At 39.9% G+C, this 25,323-nt stretch overlaps 2 protein-coding genes across 3 annotated transcripts in view; both read left to right on the top strand.

The window, feature by feature from the left end:
- LOC109042210 (metabotropic glycine receptor) overlaps positions 1 to 25,323 on the top strand; it is a 437,874-nt gene that overhangs the window by 345,770 nt on the left and 66,781 nt on the right. For both annotated transcript variants that reach the window (XM_072300307.1, XM_072300308.1), the window contains exon 6: positions 22,073 to 22,196. In XM_072300307.1, the coding sequence (XP_072156408.1) occupies positions 22,073 to 22,196 (124 nt within the window). The remainder of the gene's footprint in view (positions 1 to 22,072; positions 22,197 to 25,323) is intronic.
- On the top strand, positions 5,093 to 7,050 carry LOC140224698 (uncharacterized). Its single transcript, XM_072301013.1, is given in 2 exon segments — positions 5,093 to 6,575; positions 6,577 to 7,050. Coding segments are annotated over 2 exon segments (1,227 nt in total). The 5' UTR covers positions 5,093 to 5,807; the 3' UTR covers positions 7,036 to 7,050.

The raw sequence follows: 25,323 nt of genomic DNA, 5'->3' as shown, positions 1-25,323 counted from the left end.
AATTAAAAAAAAAAAAAATATATATATAGCACGGATGGAAATCCGTTCATTTATCTAAATTTCTACGCAAGTGATAGAAATATACCTCGGGGGTCAAACATATCAGACCGGGACACGGAGGCACGCAATAAATGTTGCCGCCCTTCAAGATAAGGCAAACATCAAAATATCCTCGGAGAAAAATCGAAATTTTTATGATCGTTGACTCATGGAACATCGGTCATTGGCGAACCGGAGCGAGCGATTTTCGGGAGTAATTTTTGTCGAAGTCTTTTCATTCACGCAGAGCGTAGGAGCGAGTCATCGCGCTCGGAGACTGCCTCGAAAGACAGCGCAGGAGAGAGTCCAACTTTTAAATTAGCAAAGTTGAGGGATCTTGTCAAAACCACGAAAATAGCGGAAATGTTGCGGAAGAAAGTTTCGCGTTGCCGAGAATCAAATTCTTCCCGCTCATCTGCTCCGCGAGTTTTCGCTATGAGCAATCGGCGCTCGGCCATATTTCAAGAGTTATCGCGGCGGGGGCGGGGGAGAACTTGGCCGAATTCGCAGTTACTCTGCATTCGCCGCGCCTATTTTCGGTGTTTAAAGTTTCGACGCAGGCACCGGATTTGCCGCGTTACCGAGGTGAGCAGTATTGCTAAAATTTCCGGAATTGAGTTTAATTTAAAGGAATTTTTTTCAAAAAGTTACAACGGAGTGCTCAGTTCAAACGAACATTCCAATTTCCAGGAATGACCGATAGGAAAGCCGCTTCCAGTGGTGTATCTATCTTCATAGCAACCTGTAACCAATTGCAAGTAGATACAAAAATTTACAAAGCAGTCCGAGAATATAGTAATAAAAGTAAAACAAGGAGGGAGGGGACGAAAAACGAGGCTAAAATACAAAAATAAAAAATCCAAGACGTTTCGACTCAAAACTGAGTTATTTTCAGTTGGAAAATACAAAAAAAATTATTTATGAATCAAGAAAGAAAATAATGCTTGATTAAAAAAGAAAATATGCTTTTATAAGAAGAAAAGTCACTTGCATCAAGCAGGAACTCGCTTTCATTCAGCACTTCTATTCTCGATTCAAAATAAAATCTTCTTCACGACATACTCAAGAATGTTTCAGCCTAAATCAAGCCACTTTTTGATTTATTGAAATGCAAAAATTATGCTAAACTTTATTAAATACGGGTACTAGGTCTTAGTGAGATTTCGGGCTACCGCTCTTTTTTTGTGCCGTATAGTATCTTGCTTTATTTTGCAAGGGAAGCTCTGTACTCTTTAAGGATGCCTGTCATCCTTAATATGTTGGAGCGCGTTCAATTTCGTATGATACTGTGCAACACCTCTGCTGTGAAATATTTGCTTGAGGCGCCGTGGTACGCTGCAGGGTGGCGGCCGGCCGACCAGCACGCAATGCGCATTGGCGCCTACAAACCCAACGGGATACTTCAAGCATTGCGCAATGCGTGAAGTATCCACTTAGGTTTGTAGGCGCCCGAGTGATCATCGCGCTGGCAGCACTGCGGCCGCTCCGCTCTGTGTTAGGCTCTAATATTTAAACTCGTGGAGTCAGTGTTTTTCATCTCTTGATTTAGAAATGTTTGTATACTCTAATTTTCTTCATTTAAATTGATGAAAAAAAAGATGTATTAAGGGAAAATGTAATGTGTGTTATTTAAATATTAAGGTGGTTCCTTGTCAAATCGTTCCCCCCTCGTAGAGAGTTGAGACAATGCTGCTTATGGATGTCACAGACGGGAAAAAAGAATACACAAATCAGACGTTTCTTGTCATCTTTGATTATATCCCAATCCCGAATTCCTATCTCCGTTTCCTCTCTCATTTCATTTGCTCCTTGCCGTACCCTCAATTCCCCGGTCTATGTCAATTTATAATCTTTGCATTTGGTGAAAATGTAATTTTTATCCCCGTTTGTGACACTGTGAAGGCCTTAAATGAAGGAGCCGATCAGAAATGGATTCGCATTTTCTTTACTCTCAGTACAAATGGACTCTAGATCGCACCCATCGATGACGTCACACACTGAAAAAATTCTCGGCGTTTTTACCAAGGTCCGTTGGTACCTTTACCATCTCACTTTTTTTACCAATTATTGGTAATTTTACCAAGATAGACTGCTTACCTAAAAACCGGTATTTTTGCTGTTTTTTTTTCAGGTAAGAACACCACTTTTATTGGTGATCAATTCCCGGTAATTTTGCCGTTTTATCTCGGTAATTCTACCCCAGTCGATAAAAAATATTGGCGTTTTTACCAAGATCCAGTAAAATTACGGAAGAAGTTCAATAATTTTACCGAGATTTCTCGGTAAAATTACCAATTCCATAAATGGTAATTTTACCAAGAATAAACTGGGATCAAATAGAACCCTGAATACTTGGTAATTTTACCCTTTTCTTAGTAAATACACCGAGATTTTTTTTTTAGTGCAATCAAACCCACAAAATACCGCGAACCGGTTCAACTGATTCAAACGATAAGTAGAGATACGATATCAAGAATCCCCGGGTGATCAAACAACCGAAACCGACCGACACCACCCGGGTGGGTATCCGCTTTTTAAAATATTCATGTATGATTTGAGCTATTCCTTCCTGCGAGCTGAGATAACACTCTCCTTTCTTGCGGATGCAGCGCACGTAGCCGGAGTCATTCTTGCATGTCTCATGTTTATGTAAATACATGTGTTTTCGGATTCGCCGGGTAGCGAACTCATTCGCGGCGCGGCGGCGGCGTCCCGAGACGGATTCCAGGATTCCGGGTGCAGCGTGAGAATTCGCGATGAACCACATTTTTTAATACCTAACCAAACACGCCGTGATCAGCGGACTTCGGTTCCTAGTTCATTTGCGGCGGGAAAGAATTGAGATCCGGATCAGTGGCGTGGCGTGCTTTGCGATGTATCGATTGTTCTCTCATTTAAACCTATGGAAAAGGATCGATAAACAGGGTGTTCGCAGCGAACACCTCAATAATCGATTATTTACCATAGGTCTAAATGAGAGAACAATCGATACATCGCAAAGCACGCCACGCCACTGATCCGGATTCATTGTCATTCGGACTACATTTCGTAGAAAGAAATCAGCCGTTGCCAGATTTCATCGGACGATTTATTTTTTTGAAGGAAAATGGTGGTTTGGATTCCCTTGAAATTTTAACGGATTTTCTTGTTGACACGTAGAACATTTCCTAAAATTTCAAATTTTTACAACCGTTCTCCCGTAGAAAAATAAATTGTTCGTTGAAATTTGGCGATGGCTGATGTAACTTGGTTCTTTTCTGCTCAACGCGGGCCACACTGGAAGAAAGAAGTCTCTTGGAGAGCCCAGACTCTTGAAAAATTCCTAAAAAAAAATATATTGTATATTCTTTTGATTCACGCGGATTTTTGTTTGAAACGATAGCCCAACTGCTAAAATTTAAGTGGGTTTCCTTTTGATTGAAGAAACAATCCTATGAAATCTATAGTATTTTTTCTTGTCACATTTTTGAAGAGTCTGGGCTCTGAATCCAAAAGACTTTTTTTCCAGTTCATGCTTCAGTTATGTCCTTTTCGTTAAGAGGCCTCATATGGCTCAAAGTGTGGCCAAGTGTTTTAGAGAGTCGAGGAGGCTTTTATACATTTTAACACCTCACCAAATATGCGAATCAGAGGATTTCATTGCTCAGTTCATTTGCGGCGAATAAAGAGTGAGAGCCAGATTAATAGTTGTAGTTTCCTCAAATCAGACGCTATCTATTGAAAGACCTCGTATAGTTTGCATCATAGCCCGGAAAGATTTAGATAGCCTTTAAAATAGCATCATAAAAAAGTACACCTTACAGAGCGGAGCATTAAGAGTTCACGCCTCGAGTCATTGCGCCTTCAATTTAGCAGACCCAACACGGACATTCATTAAGTACGAATAGTTGTATCTCTGCGCCGGCACGCAATGCGTATATTAGTCTTTGCTCTTTTTGCATATTTTGTCTTCCGTTTATCTTATTTGTAGTGGCACTTCAATGGCCACGTGAGCATCACAACCAATGGCAGGAAAGACGTAATTCAGGCTCGTTTTTTAACTTTTCCATATAATATAAACGACTCCTCAATAGCAGCAAGAATGGTAATGGCAGCACGAATAGTTGTACCTTTGCACTGTCTTCAACTCGCGTTGAGGTGTCTGTAATTTTTGAAATGTGAGACAATTTAAGGTTAAATTCCTTAAAAATATGCAACGCTATGTCCAAATCATATATCGTATTGAAAAATAAAAGATAAAAAGTTAAAAGTCTCTCAAAGGCCCTGAAGAACGCGGTATAGATTGATTTTGATTCTGGATGCAGAGCTATTTGCTCACTCCGAATTCACCAAATCGAGTATTGTGAAATCAAGTCGTCGATGAAAGAACGTAACTTCATCTTCAATAGAACTCTAGAAATTATAAATTTATACAGGAGACAGAGCTTATTTTAGAGTAAACTCACGTTCCTACACAGTGGGACTAAAAAGTGTCGTCGAGCCCGAACAAGAAAAAGGCGTAGCTAGAGGAAATAGGAGTAAAAAAAAGAAAAAAGTTTGCACCCGACCAAGTATAGGAATAAAAAAACACAGTTCAGCTCAATGTACAAGGTGGTTCTAAATTTCAAACGATACTCGCACTTCCAAAGACGATACGTAGGTTTGGTTTTGATTTCAAGTTTGAAGTTGACAGAATTTAGCATTAGATTTGAACGCATTTATGCAAAGCAGTCTATCTGTATTGCGATCTTTAAAAAGAAACCAATTTGTTCAGGAGCAGATGATTGGACTTCAAAGATTAGAGTCGAGAGGCTGTATGGTTTCGGCAGGATATGATACTGATAAGCCCTATCGTAAATGTAAGGCTTAGAATAAATATGCGGGAAGTCGGCAAGCGATACTTATACTCGGTAGAAGACATGATTTGGTCCTAAGCACGTAAACTTCTTTTCCATGAGTTTTCATGCAGGTAGACCTCTTCCCCTATAAATTGATGTCTAGTCATTAAGTTTTAATTGTGATTTTAGTAAGATTCAGGGGTTATAGGACTTTCGGTCCAATTTTTTTTGTCCAATTTATTTTGTCCACGACTTTTTGTCCTTGAAATCTGGTCCAAGTTAAATTCGTCCTGGTAAATAGTTAGTCCTACGCATTTGTTCGTCCAGTGGTATTAGGTCACATTTCTGTGGTCCAGTAAGGTAAAAAAGTTATGTCCAAAACTCACGTCCAATGAGGCCGTTTCAGCTACTTCCTTTCAGCTTTCAGCTACTTTCAGTCATCGTCTGAGTCTTCTTCGTCCGAGTCCGGTGGATCTGCGCGTGGCGTGTGAATCAATTGGCGTTAAGATCAATTTATTTCGTAGCTATGGAGACCCTTAAATTTAATCCCAACATCGAAAGAAAAAACATCGAAGAGGTTATTTTAAAATTTTCGTTTAAAATTCAATGACGGTATATATTTTTGTTTTGAAATTTTATTAGTGTGGGTGACATTTGTTGATATACCATCCCCAAATCGAAAGAAGAAACATCAAAGAGGTGATTTTAAAATTTTCGTTCAAAATTCAATGACTGTATATATTTTTGTTTTGAAATTTTATTAGTATGTGTGACGTTTGTTGATATACTGAAATGGCTCCAACAGTGATACAGAGTAAACGCGACAAGCCCCTCCTTGTCAATGAAGGGTTTGTGTACCATCACCATTCGTACAATAAAGATAGGACGAGAAAGTACTGGAGGTGTGAGAGGAGGCAAACATGCAATGCGAGATGCGTCACTAATACGAACATGGAAGAACTAGTTGTTTATAAGTGCGATATCTCAACTCATTTGCATCTCCCGGATCATGCTGCAGTGGAGGCAATGCAGATCGTGCAAAATATTCGAGAATTAGCAGCTGAGCAACCGAATGCAAGACCCAGCGACGTTATAAGAACAGGGATAGGAAACGTTGAAGAAGAAGTCAGCGTCAAACTACCGGAGGAAAATCATCTTAAGCGTATGGTTACCAGAAGACAGAACAAGGAAAGGCCGCGTTTACCAGGTCCAAATACGGTAAATTTTGAGATAACCGCTCCTTATGATAGAACTCGATCTGATCAGCTATTTTTACTGTACGACAGTGGTCGTGAGGGTGCCAATCGTACACTGATCTTTTCCACCAGTGAGAATCTTAGGATTTTGGCAGCGAGTGATACACTTCTGACTGATGGAACTTTTAAAGTTGTACCGCGGCAATTCCTTCAACTGTACACTCTGCACGGAGTCATTTTGGACACTGTCTTCCCATTTGTTTTTGTTTTAACGACACGAAAAGATGAGGGCACGTATGCAGACATATACCGTCAAGTGAAGGACATAGCAGCCGAACTAGATATTCATTTCAGCTTTCAATTTTTAAATACTGACTTTGAAGCAGCAAATATAAACGCGGTAAAAGAAGCATTCCCCAACGCTCGCATCGTCGGTTGCTTATTCCACTTTTCCCAGTCCTTATGGCGTCAGATTGTTAGCCGAGGGCTGCGGGCCAGACGCTTTAACCGAATTTGCGACGTACGTTGACCACACGTACGTGCGTGGCAAACCAGCTCGGGGAAGAAGACGTGCGGTACCTCCCCTGTTCCCTCCCGAAACATGGAACGTCTACAACTTAGTTTTGGCAGATCGTATTAGAACAAACAACGCAGTTGAGGGCTTTCACTCAAAATTCAACCAAATCGTCGGCACGCATCATGCTAACATTTGGAAGCTCATTGACGCTTTTAAAAAGGTTCAACAGGACACAGAGCGTACGTTAACACAGGCTCGGGGGGGTCATCGCCGCTTTAAACCACCGGTGAGCAAGAAGTACACTACCAATCAGGCAATGATGGCCAACATCGTCCGAAATTACCAACATTACAAGGACACGAACTCACTTAAGAAGTACCTCCGAGCATATGCGTACCACCTCAAGTTGCACACGCCACGCGCAGATCCACCGGACTCGGACGAAGAAGACTCAGACGATGACTGAAAGTAGCTGAAAGCTGAAAGGAAATAGCTGAAACGGCTCATTGGACGTGAGTTTTGGACATAACTTTTTTACCTTACTGGACCACAGAAATGTGACCTAATACCACTGGACGAACAAATGCGTAGGACTAACTATTTACCAGGACGAATTTAACTTGGACCAGATTTCAAGGACAAAAAGTCGTGGACAAAATAAATTGGACGAAAAAATTTATGGACAAAAAAAATTGGACCAAAAGTCCTGTAACCGATTCGGGCACTAATTTTCAAAATGCTCTGATATGTACACCTAAGCCCAGAAGATACCAAAGTCGAAAATTCAAAACCTTATCCTAAAATCGGACGTGTCAAATGCTCTGAATTGTCCATAGACAAGAATATTGAAAAGGAATGCATTCTGTTTCGTGAAATGGGCTAGGCGCCACTTCTTTAAAGAAGAAAAATTAAAACACTCACGGAGAGAAGAATTAAAATGGTGAATTGTTCACATAGCTTCATCATTTTATGATGTTTTCACGACGGTGACCCTAAGTTAAGACCACTAGGTTGCTAGCTTTCAGACGTGATGTGCGTGCAATCTGCATTTGTAAAATATTTGCACAGATTTATGTGCTCCGTATCCGATGATAAATGCATTATTGACAGGGAAAATTCCATATATTTACGCTACACAGTTGCTGCCACACGCACTTAGAGTTGTATAGCCCATTGGGATTATTGAAATAGCTTAATTTTTGTATCAGCTGCGGCTTATGGCAAAAATTAGGAGGAAGATGGAGGTTAGTTAAGGTGGGAATCAAAGTGTGATTTCTGACCTACATCACTTATTACGAGAGCCAAAAAGAAGAATTTAAAAACTAAAAAGTTGGGAGCAGAGTCTCTTAATGATAATACCTAGCAGATTTGATTGTTTCTCACTCGTTTTCTACTCGTTTCTCTATTATTCTAGTCTAGTTGAACCTAGTAACCAGTGATGATGTGTTTGTATACTTGCTCCTCACATGTTTCCTGGCGAACATATTATGTAGAATTCGTCCTAGGGATGGATATGACACGAAGAGGAGCGCCTTAAAATACTGAAACCAGCGCCGATAACACTATGATCTCTGCGTTTAAGAGCATTTGCCAGAAACAAAGAGGCCAATTCAACATCATAAAACGTTGACGACTCTGAGTGCTGAAGTAATTCCACGTGTGCTTACTTTTGCATCGCGTGGACGTCAGTGGACGTCAGATTCACGTCCTAGGTTGTAAATAAACAGTAAGTGGAGTAAAAGAAGCAGTTTACAGACGTCGCACAGTTCTTATCAGCCCCGATGTTGGGATCCTCCACGATGTGAAATTAGCATCTTCATTCTTTTCGGTGCTGATCTCGGTGCAAGCACTGACAGCATCAAGATCAGCCGTTATAAGCACCGAACTGACACTGATCAAAACTGATATTCTCATTCTTTTTTAACAATGATCAACGTACAATTTGGCGTCAAGCCAAGTGTCAAATCCACCACGAAGGCAAGCGCTCCTTGCCATTTTTCCAAAAGCTCCTACTTAGTAAACGGAACTGAACTTAAGCCCCCGCCCAATCCGAAAGGCAAACGCGATAAACCGCATTCTAAATCAGATTCCATCGGTGCGTTAACCGATGTATCGAAAACCCTCTTCCCGATACGGAAAGGCATGTTTACGCCCGTATGTACACACCATCCCAACCGTAAGTGGAAACCGCGTCGGTCTTGTAAACCAGCTCCAAAAAAGCAGCAAGACTAATTTCGTCATCCCTCAAACGAAAACAACCTAATCAAACTCAAAGATGAGCCCTGCTTTACATATAACGCCTTGTTCTCGAAAGGTCACTCGGGAATTGAGATACACCCTAAATTTAGGGGGTTTCTTTGAGGGGGTACGGACCCGAGATCACGACACGCTCGCAACGGAATAGTTCCAGGAAGCGGGCGAGTTGGCTCTTCATCAAACGCAGCGCCGTCTCAGTTCCTTAATCCAAAAATTAATTAAATTATTCGAATCGTGGCCCGGCTTCACAAGCAATTTAACCCTGATTTCGACCCGCTGCGAGGGCTCCGGAAGGGTTAAAGCTGAAATACGGCGAATAAAATACCTATTTAACCTCAAGACGATCACCGAACCACCGCGCGTTTGTTGTGTGATTCCGATTCGCCGAAACGCTTCCCCGTCCGAATCAGAGATAAACGTGCATCATTTCGTCGCTTTCCGCACAAAAACCACCTAACTACACTCCGCGATGAGCCCTGTCGCCCATATAATTCAATGCTTTCTCGGGCTCACGTTAAGTATATTTACGCCCTTTTTTCAGCCGAGCAACGGTTTTAAGCTCGCGCGAGGGAAGGACGTTGTGCTACGCAAGAGGACAGTAACTCCATTTGAACGGAAGCTACGGTTCGGACGTGCTCATATGCGCTTCGAGGCTCTCTCTAGGTTTGAGTTACTGCTCTTTTCCGGAGGACGGTGGGAGGGTGTATCCATTTCATCAAAACCTAAGCCTCAAGTTTGTCTCGGTTAAGCCGTGCGCTTGGATTTTTCTCTCTTGAATTGACTGCATCCCGGCTCTTTTCTTTTCCGCTTTCCTCCACATTTACCTCCAAGTGGGTGGTTGCGTTTTTGACATCTTGCAAAGAGGTTGATAACGTAATGGGGTGAACCGGCACAGACTTTTCTTCGTTTTCCGGATGGAGGAGCGTAAATTCATTCCAAGGTTGTAAATTTAACTCGAATTTTCACGATAATGTGACCAAGTAATTTCTGTTAAAATTTTGCAGATGTGATCAGAAAAAAAATTAGGAAAATTGGTCATTGGAACGGAAAAACTTTCCTCGAAAAAACGAAAATTTTTGAGTGGAAATTTTTCCGCGTCAAAATGTACACGGAAAAAAAATTGCTGATTCAACAATTCAATTGCTAAAAACAGTGAGTGCAATGTTTCAACGCAGATTTTACAACCAAAAAATGCTACTCTAACCACCCCCGTGGTTAAATTAGTTTACAATGTGGTTAAAGTAGCATTTTTTGGTTGTAAAATCTGCGTTGAAACATTGCACTCACTGTTTTTAGCAATTGAATTGTTGAATCAGCAATTTTTTTTTCCGTGTAGGTACGATTTTTTGCGTGCGTTACGACGATTTCCCGGGGTTCATTTTTTTTTTTAAAAAAAAATGAGGTGGGCGGTTTAAGAAAACAAAATCACACTAACCCTAAAAGTTTTTAAAATTATTCTTTGTGTTGAATTATGTCAAAACAACGAGCGTTACGGCCAGTTATCAAGATTTTATAGATATTCATAACTCCCCTTAAAAATGAATGTTTCATTGCATAAAATTTGGCAACTCGCGAATGTCCATACTGCGTTTTTCCTTACTACTACAGTAGGGCTAGAGTCCCTTTATACCCAGAGTTACGACAACTCACTTTTGGTTGGGCCAGGATTGGGCTGAAAGTGGCCTAAAAAAAATCCAATTCTGATTGGTTCTCGCTCATGGAGGCCGAAACTAGTGCACCAAGATGGCGGTACCTCGTATGTGAACAAGAATAATGAAAATATTACCTAATTGTGGTTTATCAAGAGTAAATTGTTATTGCCATCGGTCCAAAATGAAAATAGATTAAGAAATTATTCACAAACCAATCTCATTTTCTTTTTAATTGATCAATTTGTTGATGTTGTTGTTTCTGTGTGACAGACATCGCAGGATTCCTGATCCTTATCCCCCAATATCGTTCGTTTGAGTGCACTAGTTTCGGCCTCCATGGCCAGCCAAGGTCGGTTGCCAGTCAGCTGATAATCGAGTTGTCGTTACTCTGGGTATAAAGGGACTCTAAGTAGGGCTCAATTCTGCCTTGTCACGGAAGAGGGAAGTATGTCGACGGTGAAAGTCGGCAATCACATAACTCGTTTGCGGTGTCTGAAAATCTCCGCCTCTACGTCATTTTTTTAAAGGAGAGCAAATTGACATTATTTCTTGAAGTTTTTGCAGAATTTTCTTCGCATTGAGAAGAAAAATCATGACAGTTTTAAAGAATTGCCGTTGAGTAGTTTTCCATTTAAAAAATAAAGTATGGCAGGAAGTCTGCGACGTCGCAAACCGAGTTATGTGATTGCCGACTTGCACCGTCGATGTACATTTCTGCATGAGCCACGGTTAGCACATACTCCTATTTGTATCGAGGCTCTTCTCAGAATGTACTCACTGCTCCTTTCCATATCACGGTAGGATTATTCAATCGGTAATAAATGGCCCTGATCGATAGATAGAGTCGCGTCGATAGAAATATACCCGATAATGATTCAACAAGGCAGGCCAGGAGGAATCGTAAATTGTTCAAGGGTAAGTACACGCGGCTGGCAATTGAGAATGGGAGCACTTAACCCTAGTCTGCCTGAGTGGGGTCAGATTGACCCCACGGGAGTTTCAACTCTTTGCCATTTCTCGTGGTATGCACGAAATTGTTTGTCCTTCACAAATAGCTCTACAAAAACATCTAGGAACACGTTTTTGAAGGGGGAAAAAAAATGTGCATGAGAGATCAAAAAATTCACGAGTACCCCTAGAAAGTCCTGAGCGGGGTCAGATATCCTAATAACATATATTTTACCATTTAGCATCACAAAAGCTTACTTTGAAGGTGTATTCATTTTTCTCTTTTTAATTTTTTTCAGAAACTTATAAAACAAGCAAAATTTTTCAGATTTTTTTCGTTTTCAGTATTTAGTAGCCCTACGATTTTTTTTTCTCATGCTGAGAACAACATGGCAACATGTGTATGATAAAATGGTTGCATACCCTGCGCCGTGTTTCATAAAACTTAGATATGCTTTATGGTTAAGGCCTGTAAGGTTAGTGCACTGATATTAACTAAAAACATGAAAAAAGCATAGCCAACTAATTGATTTTCAGCTGGGGTCAAATTGACCCCGCTCAGGCTTTCTCGTTGGTTCAGAGGCTCAGGCAGACTAGGGTTAATTGGCCGCTTCCCTTTTTTCCCATCGTAAGCATGACGCATAATAGATGCAGCGCGGCGGCATTTATACGTTCAACGAATAAGTTAGCAAAGCGAAAGGATTAGATCCCGGATTGGGCTGACCCTATCATTCCCAACGGATGCAAATATCTGAATTTACATATTGATCGCTCTCCCCGAGAATTATTCCAGTTCTTAACGCCTGAATTTCTTCGGCCTTTTCAGTGCCTCTCTCGGATTCAGTCGCTCTGATCAACGGTATATCCCTTGTTTCACAGACGAAGAAACGCAACCCCAATCCAAAGCTACAAAATTGGATCTAACGACTTAATTTTTCTACAAGAATCGATGGCTGATGAACAATACACCGAAAAAAAAAAAGTGAAGTTGATTTTACATTCTGGATTTAAAAAAAGTGTGCGAGAACTTAGAAAATGCTGAACTAACTGCTACAGCAGTCACTTTAGCAATGTCAGGATGTAAAACTAACTACCGTGGCGGGTAATTTAGCATTTTATAGGTTTTCGCACACTTTTTTTACACCCAGAATGTTGAATTAACTTCGCTTTTTTTCGGTGATCTGCAGACTGAACATTTTGCAGAGGGAAGAGGAAGCTTCGCGATTTTCGTAATTTTGAAGATGGATTAAAATTTTTTCACACATTACAGCGTCATCGAGCCACTTTCCTACAGAATTGGAAAAAAAACTGAAATCATCAGCTTCCGTATTTTATACTGTAGAATTTTGCAAAGTCGTTGACTGATTTTTGCCAAAATCGTCAGTTAGGTGGTATTGTTTGTTAGCCCTCGGAATGTAACCGTGCAATTTCTTTCACACATTTGCTGCTATTTAGGAGGAATCAGAAATAAAAATCAAGGCAATTTTAAGGTACAAATTGCCCACAGTCTCTTGATTGTACAAACATAGGGTTAGCTTCTAAGAACAGCATTTTTTTGCGCGCGATTAATGATGAAACCACCAAACCACATTTCTCGGATTGCGACCATGCAAATCTCTTGTAATATTTAATTTTCCAAAGAAAGTCCAATAATTGTGTATGCTTAAAATTTTAAAATCATTACTCAGGAAAAGTTAGATTTTTCAAAGACACCGAAATGGAAGGAGGAGCTCTGTGAAGGTATTGCCGTGATAACTTTAAAGAAAAGACCATTATTAACTCAAGGAACTGATGAAAATATTTTATCTATTATGAGAACAGAACACACCAATTAACGTAGAAAAAACAGAAGATAGAGTAAAACAAATTCTGCAAGAATGCTGGAAAATAATAAATTAAAATTTGCTTGAATACGTTTGAAAAATACGCAACAGAATATCAAATTATACCAAATTAGGAAGAAGAAACCGTGTCTCTGTATATTCACTTATACACTTTATTTACTTTTTAATTATTTTGACTTGAACAATAAGTATTTGATTGCTCAAGGACCACTTGAATCGTGAACACAAAATAGGTATACTCCCTGAAAGCTAATACCCGTAGTAAATACAAAGCGCATGAATAATTACATCTGTAAAGCTCAACCGTAGAGTGCTACATTTTGTCGCTCCTCTGACGTAAGGGTGTATCTCGATTTCCACGTGAACTCTGTTTCACGTAAGAATTCATGCTTTCTGGGGCTCATCCCAAAATCGAGATACGCCCTTACGTCAGAGGAGCGACGATTTGACCCCTACAACCTCCGAGGCCATCATTGAAAAGAGAATAATTGTTCCACAAAAATATCAGATGGACTACATTTTAGGATAAGGAACTATTTTTTTTGGCCCATTAATTAAAGCACCCATCTGTGTGGAAAAAATCAAATTGAAAGAGGAGTAAGAGAAACAGGAAGAGGAAGAAGAAGAGAAAAAAGAACTTGAAACAGAAGAAGAAAAATGGGAAATATAAATAAATAGAAAATTAAGAGGAATAAGAAGAGAAAATGGAGGGACAAGAGGATTAAGAGAGAGACAGCGAAAAAAACAGGGGAAAAGAAGAGAAGAGTAAAAATGAGGAAAATAAGCGAAAAAAAGATAAAAACGACTAGGAAAAATGAGGATCAAAATTACATCGCTCGAAAACTCAGTTACAAGTAATTGATTTTCACATAAAATTGGGTGAGAGAACCTAGGATTTCAGTTCGTGTTGTATGGTACATAGCCTTGTTAAGGAAGATTCCACTAGCCACTGCCTGATCTGCCGCAATCATTATGAGGTGTACAAGGCCTGTTTTTTCCTTCTTTCGGGGGTGGTTCGCAATTGCCCTTTTGGCCCGCATTACACTGAAATTGTACAACGAAGAAAGAATTTTAATATGCGCACAGTGTTCAGTCCAAGGGATACAAGGAACATAAACTTGGAACGGAGAAAACTTAGGTTTGAAGTTTCATCTTTCCATAAAGTTAAATGTGAAATCCCACTTGTTGTATAATAAATATTAGTTACAAATTGATTAAAACGGGAGTAAATGAACTGTCTTCATATTGTTTTTTTGATTTTTCAACTTTAAATGGTTTTAAGGTATTGCACTCTATAACAATAAAGTGGAAGTTAAACATAATCTACAGTGACCAGTCATCCGAAATTCATCGTTGAGGGTTCAAAAGAATTCTTCAAATAAGGTTTAATTACTTAATATCCTAACCGTAAGCAATAGACTATACATGGTGGCCCAGACCCACCGTACCAGGCCTTTTTTTCGGTTAATTTGGGCCGCACGGGAGGCCGCAAGTCCAGGATCGCGGAGATGAAGAGGGAATCGACCCCAAGGAATCCGAATTTCATGGTCCCAGAGCCCCTTTGGCGGCCCTTGGGGGGTAAAAGGGTGGTCCGTCCTTCAAAAATCAGGGTTTATGTCAAAATTTTGAAATTATTTCATCGGAAGTAGAACGTACGGAAATTTTTAACTTGAATCGACACCTAGAAATCCAAAATGTAATAATTTCAAAATTTTGACATAAACTCTGACTTTAGAAGTACGGACCACCCTTTTAACCCCCAAGGGACGCCAGTGGGGCTCTTGGACCATGAAATTCGGATTTCTTGGGGTCGATTCCCTATTCATCTCCGCCATCCTGGACTTCGTACGACCCAAATTAACTGAAAAAAAGTCCTGGTACGGTAGGTCTGAGCCACCTTGTATAAACCATAACTTATACACCAAACTTACTGTCAGTGTACTTAATGGAATATAACAATAGCAGAACTTACAAAGGGTTTGCTCGCCAAATTTACCTGGAAAAACAAGTGATAAAGTGTGAGCTTACGGAATAATTGTAATAAAAATATATGCTTCATAGTATCCATCTTTCCAATGTGAACGTAGGATGAAACGAAATCAGTACTAGAAAGCAATCCTCCACATTGTAGGTGGCACAGGAGATATTCCGATATTCTCCCCCTGTATGCATTCACCCACCAAAAAAGCAAACACTGACCGTCAGTGGACGCATAGAAGTCAACAGTTGGATCATTCTCTCCATGAAAAAAATACTTGGCAATGGAGATGTTGCGTGTGTGAGGAATTTGCGATTTGACTGCTGATTCTTGTTTAAAAGTTCGCGAGAAACACGATGGTGCCACTGATTTTCTCTGAAAACAACTCCTAAGCTCAAAAAAAAGCTTTCAAGTTGAGGCCAAAATGGAGGGGACATCCCACGCTATCCTGAGAGTCCACCTCTACATTAAGACAAACTATCCATGCAAAGATAGGGAGCAAATATATTGACAGGGGTGCCTCTTTATTCGGGGACTATAAAACTGAAAACACGACAACCCTGCTAATGTATTTGCTCCCTATCTTTGCATGGAGAGTTTGTCTTGATGTAGAGGTGGACTCTCAGGATAGCGTGGGATATCCCCTCAATTTCGGCCTCAACTTGAGAGCTTTTTTTGAGCTTGGGAGTTGATTTCAGAAAAAACTAGTGGCACCATCGTGTTTCTCGCGAACTTTTACACAAGAATCAACAGTCAAATCGCAAATTCCTCACACATTCAACATCTCCATTGACTGCAGACATCATACACTGACTTCAAGGCAGCAGCCCTTTTCGGAAGTACAGTTTTTTCCTCCGTTCAGATGCATTGTAATTTTATATATATAAAATTTGGGTGAGACGAGACAGCCTGCCTTAAACGCTCGCTAATGTTTTACTGCTTCACCAGAGAGGGCTTTAAGAGCTACTTTTGCAGTATTTTTTATAATTTTTCTCCAATTTGGGAAATAGTATAAAAACAGATTTAAAAGTAAGAAAATGTATTGCCTTGTGACATCATCAGGCGGTATTTCCCGTTTGAACTAATATATTTTATTTTTAGCAGATTAGATCTTTTTGTCAATCCGCCTCCAATAATTGCTGAATTTATGAACCAAGAATACCCTCGTATTTAGTTCACTCAGTCGTTTCCACAAAAACACCAAATTTCCTCAAATTTCAGACACTTGTATAAATTCTCCATTTAATTCCCTCCATGTGTCTGAGACTGACGGTAACAAAGTGAGAAGATTGTGCTGAAAGCATGGATAGTCATTCTTCTAACGTGAAACGATATTATTATCACAAACAATGAATCTTTCTACCGCTGTTTTTTTTTTTCCTTTCCTTTTCTTTTTTTCTAAATTGATCGATGTAACAAGAATTAAAGTAAAAAATACATACACCTGCTTGGGCTGACGGAACCATGAGGAGCGCAAGAAAAGCCAAGACCTGTAAATAATTACAATAATCAATTGAATTATTTATTGAGGGAAACAAAATTCAAACCTACAGAAACAACAGCGCAAGAAACACATGGGAACATGCAGTAATTATCAGATTTTTTACATTATTCAATCCCTTAGAAATCCAGTAGCCAGCTCCAGGTGTCAAGTTTAATGAATTACAGTGAAAACTAGCTGATGCAGGCAGTGGCGTGGCATGTTTTGCGATACATCGATTTACGTGTCATTGAAACCTGAGGAAAAGGATCGATCAGGAAGGTGTTCGCAAAGGACACCTTGATAATCGATTCTCTACCATAGCATCAAATGGAGAAATATCGATATTTGATCATTCACGCCTCTCCATTGGATTCAGGCCCGAATTTATCGTCTATTCACGAAACAAAACTTTAAATACAAACTTGTGTTTGGAGACTTCAGAGCTTTTGATTAGCACAGTAGACTCTCTATAATTCGAAATTGAAGGGAATCGGCTTTTTCTTCGAATTAGCGAGGTTTCGAAATGAGACGAAAGAATTCATGTACCAAAGACCCCAAAAAATCAGCGTAATAGAGGCAGGGTTACTTTTGGAGGAAAAAACCCTGCCTCTATTACGCTGATTTTTTTGGGTCAGATTGGGTCAAATTGAATTCTTTCGTCTCATGAGAACGATTGTGTGATCTCAAAATTAGAGGAATATAACAAGTAGCTGAAATTATGGAACGAATCGATGTGCGATATAACGCACGCCGCTCTGACACAAAAAACGGAGTCCGTCGAATCACTTCAAGATCGAACGAAGAACCGTAAGAAAAAGCGTGCTCAAATTTACTTAAAGAGGGCCTCTTATTGTCCTAAGATATATTGTATTGCAATAATGGGCTCTAATTTTGATGCACTACTCAGGTAGCTTTAATACAATTCACGCAACGTAGTGTCAGCGCTAGGAGGAATGACCAGAATTGAAATTGACGCGACACCATGTTTGATCACTCTATGAACACGGGTTTTCCACTTAATCAGACAGGAGCCGGCACGGATTCTTCGTTTTCTAATTATATTACCTAGATCACGCGAGAACAGAATCATGCTTCTGGATGACTTCCAGGTTGATTTCGACTTTGATCATAGACGAAATATATCTCCTGTAGCGTTTCTATTCAGCTAACTCCAAACCGTCTAAAATCGGATTATGAAATTTGGCAATTTCACCATCAATATGGGGTTAGCTTTAATGCCAATTTGTCTTATCAGAATTCCCTTGTAAGTAGATTTGTACTGCTTAACGAAGACTACTTGACTAATTTTTGTAATAAGGAGCCAGTGATTCTGGCTCATCCTTGAAAGCATGCACCGATGTGTGTAGAAAAAACTAGTGGTACATGTGTTGTTGTTGCCAGGAATCGGGCCAGAAATTGTGGTTTCTAACGGCAAAATGAAGTCCAATTATCGACTTTTCATCATAAATTTTGGTCTCCGATTAGTGACCAATTTCATGCTCTGAATTATAACTAAACAAGGTATGCGAAAAGAGGGTACTGTGACTTAAAAGATGGGCTGAGAGTCACTGTTTCTCAATGAGAAGACTTAAAAAAACTTACCGAGAAGAGGATTAAAAAGGTGAACCGCTTAAACAACTTAGTCATTTTATGACGCCTGTTCGACGATCACTTCGACTTCAGACTGTGAGTAGCTTTCGAGCTAAAAGTGGGTATGATCGGCATTTTTATATCAGTTTGAAAAATCTGTACAAATTCACGTGTTCCAAATCCGACTATCAACTCATTATCAACAAGGGCAAGTCATGTATTTACTCAGTTGCCGTCATGGATATTCCTATAGTTGCCTGGTTTGTGATGTGACATTTGCTCGTTTTTTACACCAGCAAAAGCATCTGGCCAAATTTTTTAGGGAAAGAGGAGTCAATTAACTATCGTGATGTAATTTTTGACCGACAAAAGTAATTGGATGTTTCACAAAAATAGAATCAGAAAGTTTCAAATTTGGGAGCAGGGTCTCTCGTTCCTATAACCAAACTGGAACAAGAGCCTTGTTTTCCGCGAAAAACCAATACACCTCTCGCAAACGTATTTTTTCCTCGTGAGCACAGATGAATCTAAGTACATAAATTAGTTTGAGTAAGGTTCAATGTTAAAAAACCATCTATATAAACTGATTCAGTGTCAGTTTTTTCCGACAAAAGTTCGCAACGAAACATGTCGCAAATAGAAGCCGAAGTAAATGTGGAGTGAAATATCCGTGAGGTTTTTTAAGCGTGCCAGGAGGGCTCGCTTTTTGAAATCACTCGGATGTACCATAGTACAGCACACCGATCAACCAATGCTATTCAACGGCCGTCCAAATATTTTTTTCTTCGGACCCGTTTTTTTTTTGTCTTTGAACCGTTATACTGTCAGGCCCTGATGGTCTTTTACCAAGAGTTGTTAACTTATCAGAATTCCCCCTTTCTCAGTTCCCTTCGAGTTTTCCATCAGATCATGTGATCAGTAATTTTGACTGCGCCGTAACTCTCGAGATTTAGCACCGTTTGCTCTGAATAGAATATTTTATTGGCATTGGAGAAACTGATGCCTCTCGGCCAATTGAGTTACAAAAAATATCCCAAAAATCGTCGCAATCGCCCCTCCGCTGATACTCTATCAGATGCCTCCTCAAATCTCCATTAATCACAATGTAAACCAGTCGAGCAAGTGAGAGCAAAAAAGGAACGAAAGTGAGTGACGAAAAATACTGTTCCAGGCCGAGGAGAACGTCGTAAGAGCATTTGAAAATTGCCAAACGTCCTTGAATAAAATATTTAGTTTCGAGAAAATTCATGAAAACTTTCCCCTTAAATTCTAAGATACACTGGATTAAATTTCAAATTAAATCTTCAAAAAAATTCAAGAAAAAATATTGCCGGGATAGCGAAATATCTCTAATTTATCAGAGAAAATTTGGCAGTGCCGAACTATTCATACGTCGTTTTTTTTAGCGCGATAGTACGGTCCTATCCGGCATCTTAGCGTGGATCCCTGTCACTTCGCTTCGACGAGATTCGACATTCGGACATTCAGACACTCGGCTCGAAACTGTGATTAATGATGAGCCGCATTGTTGCCAGACAGTGCTGAAATCGGCACGTTTCCCCATTTAAACCCATGTAAAATATCCAAATTTATCGTACAATCTTGCAACCTCGATGAGCCGTCGATTTGTATTCTTCCTGGCTCAAATATCACATCTGCATTCGATTCCAAAGGCCCCTGTCTCTCGAATAAATGTTCTGTTTAGTCCGATACAAATCCTCTATTTTTTACTTCCTACTCGGATTGCATCTCTGACGCCTCCCCCAACTTTTCCCAAGAGAAAACGATACGAAGGGATTCGATAGAGATATCAGTCCGAGGCTCGAGTAACTTCTTAATGCATAATAGAGTGATTTAGTGGCTACGTCATTCATATGATATTGGGTGCACAATGGAACTCCTTATAAATGGTGGATCCGAACTTTCAATTGAATTTCCAGTTGAAAATCCGTTGCTCTTGTTTTCACAGTAATCTAAAAACTTTAATTTCACAGAGGAATCAATTCACGACAGTAATACTTTAATATTTGCCCAATTTACTATTCTACACGGAGAAAAAAACTTCGTGCGTGGGACCCGAAGTTTAGGTCATATGGATCTCTGAAGTTTTCGGATTGAGCATCCGAACACTTAAGGTCCAGCTGCTGAGGTTTGGATCACACATCTGAAACTTCAGTTCTTACATCTGAAGTACTTCGGTTCTCACATCCGAAAAACCTCGGTTCTCACATCTAAAGTACTTCAGATGTAAGAACTGAAGTTTCAGATGTGTGATCCAAACCTCGACAGCTAGACCTAAAGTGTTCAGATGCTCAATCTGAAAACTTCATAGATCCATATGACCTAAATTTCGGGTTCGACGCACGAGTTTTTTTTCTCCGTGTAATCTAGAACCACGGAACTCCAGTATAGAACTCCTTCCGTGAAACCATAACGGCAGTGCATAACGCCTTCATTCGATGAAGTATGCAATTAACGACAGAGACGTTAGAATAGTTGCCGAATCCGCCCATCGAAGGCAAAACCGCGGAGCCGCATTATGTAAATGTATGCTTTGTTCCTCGCCGGCGGAATGAAAATCGGCACGGAAGAAATTGAAATGAAAGGCAGTGAAACAATGAGATATGAAGCCATTAAGTGAACGAATGAGCGCATCCATGAGTGACGAGACGAATAGTACCTTGAAGTGTGATTAATAGTTACGATCATCGCTTCATGCCAAAAGCAGGGTCTTAAATGGCATATCCAGGAAATGCTTCTACCGTCCCATTATTTCTAATAAACTGCACTTGAGTATGAGAACATCAGGCTGGTTATTGAAATGATAAGACAAAGCGATCGACAAAGGAGACCAAGAGAAAATGGAGCGATCCTATTCAGTGGCGTGGCGTGCTTTGCGATATATCGATTGATCGGCTATTCAAACCTATGGAAAAGTATCGATAAACAGGGTGTCCGCAGCGAACACGTTAATAAGTTATGCCTTAAGTTATGCCCATAAAGTTATGCCTAAAAGTTGATTTTTCCTCGACCCCCCTCCCCCTACCCCCGGGGGACTGGATCAATAACTCTGCCATTTTTGAACTTCTCTAACCTTCCTCTACAAAAAGTGAAGGTTTGATAAGATTCCGTTCTGGGCCCAATTCTTATGGAAGATGCATATCGACGGTGAAAGTCGGCAATCACATAACTCGATTTGCGACGTCGCAGACTTCCTGTCATACTTTATTCTTTAAACGGAAAACTACTCAACGGTAATTCCTTAAAACCGCCGTGATTTTTCTTCTATGTGCGAGGAAAATTCTGCAAAAACTGCAAGGAATCATGTCCATTTCTTCTCCTTTAAAAAAATAACATGGTTGCGGAGATTTTCAGACACCGCAAACGAGTTATGTGATTGCCGATTTGCACCGTCGATATACCTCTTTGCTGCATAGTACGAGGCAATTTCCTAAAAATTTTCGAAGGAATCCGTACAAACGTTCTCTTGTAAAAAATTATACCGCCTTGTTAAATTCGGCAATCGCTGATGTGGCTTGGTTCCTTTTTGCTGAACGCGATCCAGTAATAGGTAAGTTATATCAAGTTCCTGGGACAAGTTCGCCCTAAGTTCCTCGAACTATGCTCGTATGGACAAGGCCTTAGGTAGCTCGGACATAGCAATTTCTCTAGAAAGTGTAGTAAATCGAGTTTGATCGATTGTCCTTTGATGAGATTTGAAACTGCTAACAACGGCTTCCTTTGTGTTTCAGAGGGACGAGCGGAATTGACATCGACTTGCGGAGGGTGGACATCGACCAGTGCCCGCTGCCGCCGGACAGCACGCATTTCAACATCTTCGCCGCATCCGACAAATGCAAAAAGCGCACAACAGAGGTAATTTTCTCATGATCATACCGCAACGCAAAATCTGCTACACTGGAAAGAAAAACACATTGGATCTAGAGTCCAGACTCTTAAAAACATCGACAAGAAAAAGTACTCTTGATTCAATCAGAATCTAGCCTAAACCAAGAACCAAGCCTCTTCATTTAGGCGGATTTCGTTTTGATTCAAGCAAAAATCCGATTGAATCAAGAGTATTTTTCTTGTGAATGTTTTCAAGAGTCTGGATTCTAGATGCAATGTGTTTTTTTCCAGTGTAATCTGCCGATTTTGCGGACGTATTCTTCGGCGTCATTTGATGGCTTAGCTCGAATACTACGTATCTCTACTTAATTATTTATACTTTTGTCGCGATATTTTTGTATTTTCCAAGAAGATACAAATTAAAAGCGAAGCTTCTAATTTGCGCTGATTTTTCACATCACTCGTTTCGTGAAAAATTTCGTGCCGTAATTTTAATTTTTTACTGAAAAACCCAAAATCAGAGGTTTATTTTGAATTGGTGTGATTGAGATGTGTGGATTTGAAGTATAACCAGGAGTTGCCTAAGTAAAAATTTGTATGTTTTAAATTTCGATGTTCAATTCTGCCAGATGATGAGTGAAAATAATGTATTCTTCTGAACAAATTCAGATATAATCTCCTCCAATCGCAACTGAAAATAATTAACATCAATTTTCAGCACAATATTTAAAATATATGAAAAGTATCTGTGAATAGAAAGCAGATAGTAAACAATGCGCAACATCGAAATTTTTCATTTTAATCATAAGAATTTTGCCCTAAGATCGCAGCTCAGCTTACCCCGCTCATCGGTAAAAGTGTTAAGAAGACTGAGCGCCTTCACTGTTTTGCATATGCAATGCGGATATCCCTCGAACACGTTTAGTTGCATTCAGGCGTCATTTATGGACGTCACGAGGATCATCAACCAAATGCCTGACTTGTTTCATATCGATTTTGATCTTCATCGTGAGCAGGAAATTGAATTTGCTGACTCTAATGTAAACGTTCATTGCTATTTTTTCAGCTGCAAGTTGATTTTAGTTACTTTCAAGGCGTTTTAACCATATTATAATGAAATAACATCATTTGGTCAATGTTTTTATCCTATTTTCATTTCTCCTTCCTCCTCTTCTCCTCTGTATCTATCTTTTCCCCTTGTTTCTATTCCTCCTCATTCATATCTCTATTACTTCTCCTCTCTTTTTTCTTTCATTTCTGCATCGAATAAGACATCTAGTTTTCCATCGGGCTGATTATTGAAAGTGATAGACAAAGCTATAGACAAAGAGGACAAAAAGGATGTGATGGTATCTTATTGGTGGTAGCAGGGGGTTGAAATGGAAAAAGGAGTTAGGTATTAGACTAACCAACGGCAACCCATGAGACACCCTTCTGTTAGTCCATCATTTACCCCCTTAGTCTTTAACAACAACAACAACAACAACGACAACAACAACAACAACAACAACAACAACAACAACAACAACAACAACAACAACAACAACAACAACAACAACAACAACAACAACAACAACAACAACAACAACAACAACAACAACAACAACAACAACAACAACAACAACAACAACAACAAAAACAAAAACAACCACACACTTCAACCAGTAGGACAAATTCATACTAAGTATGTCTCCTTTGTCTATCTCTTTGTCTATCAATTTCAACACTCAGCCCGCAGTGCCTTTCATTTTATATTTAGACCACGTTTAAAAGAAGGAACCAAGCCACATTAGCTATTGCCAAATTTAACTGGGCAATTACATTTTTTACAATAGAACGTTTGAGCGGATTCCTTTGAAAATTTTGATGAATTTCCTTCATGCTATGGAGAAAATTCACTGAAAGCACGAAAACCCTAACAACCGTTTTCATGTAAAGAAGAAACTCCCAATTCAATGTGGCAATAGCTGATGTGGCTTGGTTCCTTTCTGTTTAACGCGGTCCATTTTTGGCTCAGCAATAAAATTAACTTCACCTGATTTTGATATTTTTTCACCACATGCCCTCTTTATTAGTCCAATCTTACCTCTACTAGTGATTCATTTCTGAGGGTACTCCTCTAACACATGAGTGTCGGAGCCCCTCGCTTGTCAGCAGTGTTCGAAACTCACCTTTGAGTTTTAGGAGCCATGTGGCGCGTCAAGCCCAATTTTTAGGCGCCATTAAAGATTTTTTAGGGGCCAAATTGACTTTTTGCCTATACATTCAGGCGCATTTAGTGAAAATATAGACGCAAGATGTTTTCGTAAGAGAACTAGTAAGTAATTGTAACTTGGGGAAGACAAAAGCACAAATGATGAAATCGTGAGGAATAGAAAAAGCTTTCACTTGTAGTGTTGAAAATTTCGATTAATCGCCTAATATGAAAATTCAGATTTTTAATGGGCAATTTTTAGGGGCCACGTTGGCGCAGAGCCTTCATTTTTTAGGCGCCAGGGCCGATTTTTTAGGCGCATTTGGCGCGTTGGCGCCTGTGAGTTTCGAACACTGCTTGTTAGTTTCAAAACGCGCTATCAAATATTTTGACGTGCGGGGAGCTAAGCCTAAAACCTATTACGAGGCGCATTTCGTGGTTTCCACGCTTAAAACTTATTATTACTTCGAATGGGGGATTGGCGGGGCCGTAGTTAGGTCGTAAGCCTCGGGGCTTTAGCAACAGGTCGTTGCAATTTATGCTAATAACAATGCAGCCAGTTGCGGCCCCTGCCAAAGCGCAACAATTTAATTCCCAATAAGAACCGCTCGCTCGCAATAAATCAGCTTTGCGGGCTCTGCTGTCTCGCTCATTACGGCTGCCTTGCCTCGACATGATATGGCATTGCACCCTTATTCGAGCGCCCAAAGAAACCTATTCTTCATCTCCTTCTTTCCTAACGGAAGGCTCATGAACTGCTTCAATCGTCATAAGGTTTCTCCTAGATGAGATTCCTCCAGAATGATTGTTGAAATTGCAATCAATTTCAACAATTACGATTCATAAGGATGATGATACTCGAAAAAATTTTACCTCGGGTAGGTATACTTCAACTATTGCAACTTCAGGAGTAGTTAAGTAAGTTAGTAAGTTCGCCGGGCTGATTGTTGAAATTCATAG

Source organism: Bemisia tabaci, chromosome 5 (assembly GCF_918797505.1).
Source record: "Bemisia tabaci chromosome 5, PGI_BMITA_v3".
Taxonomy (NCBI): Eukaryota; Metazoa; Arthropoda; class Insecta; order Hemiptera; family Aleyrodidae; genus Bemisia; species Bemisia tabaci.
Note: the sequence above shows the minus strand (reverse complement) of the source record. Positions and strands in the feature narration are given on the sequence as shown.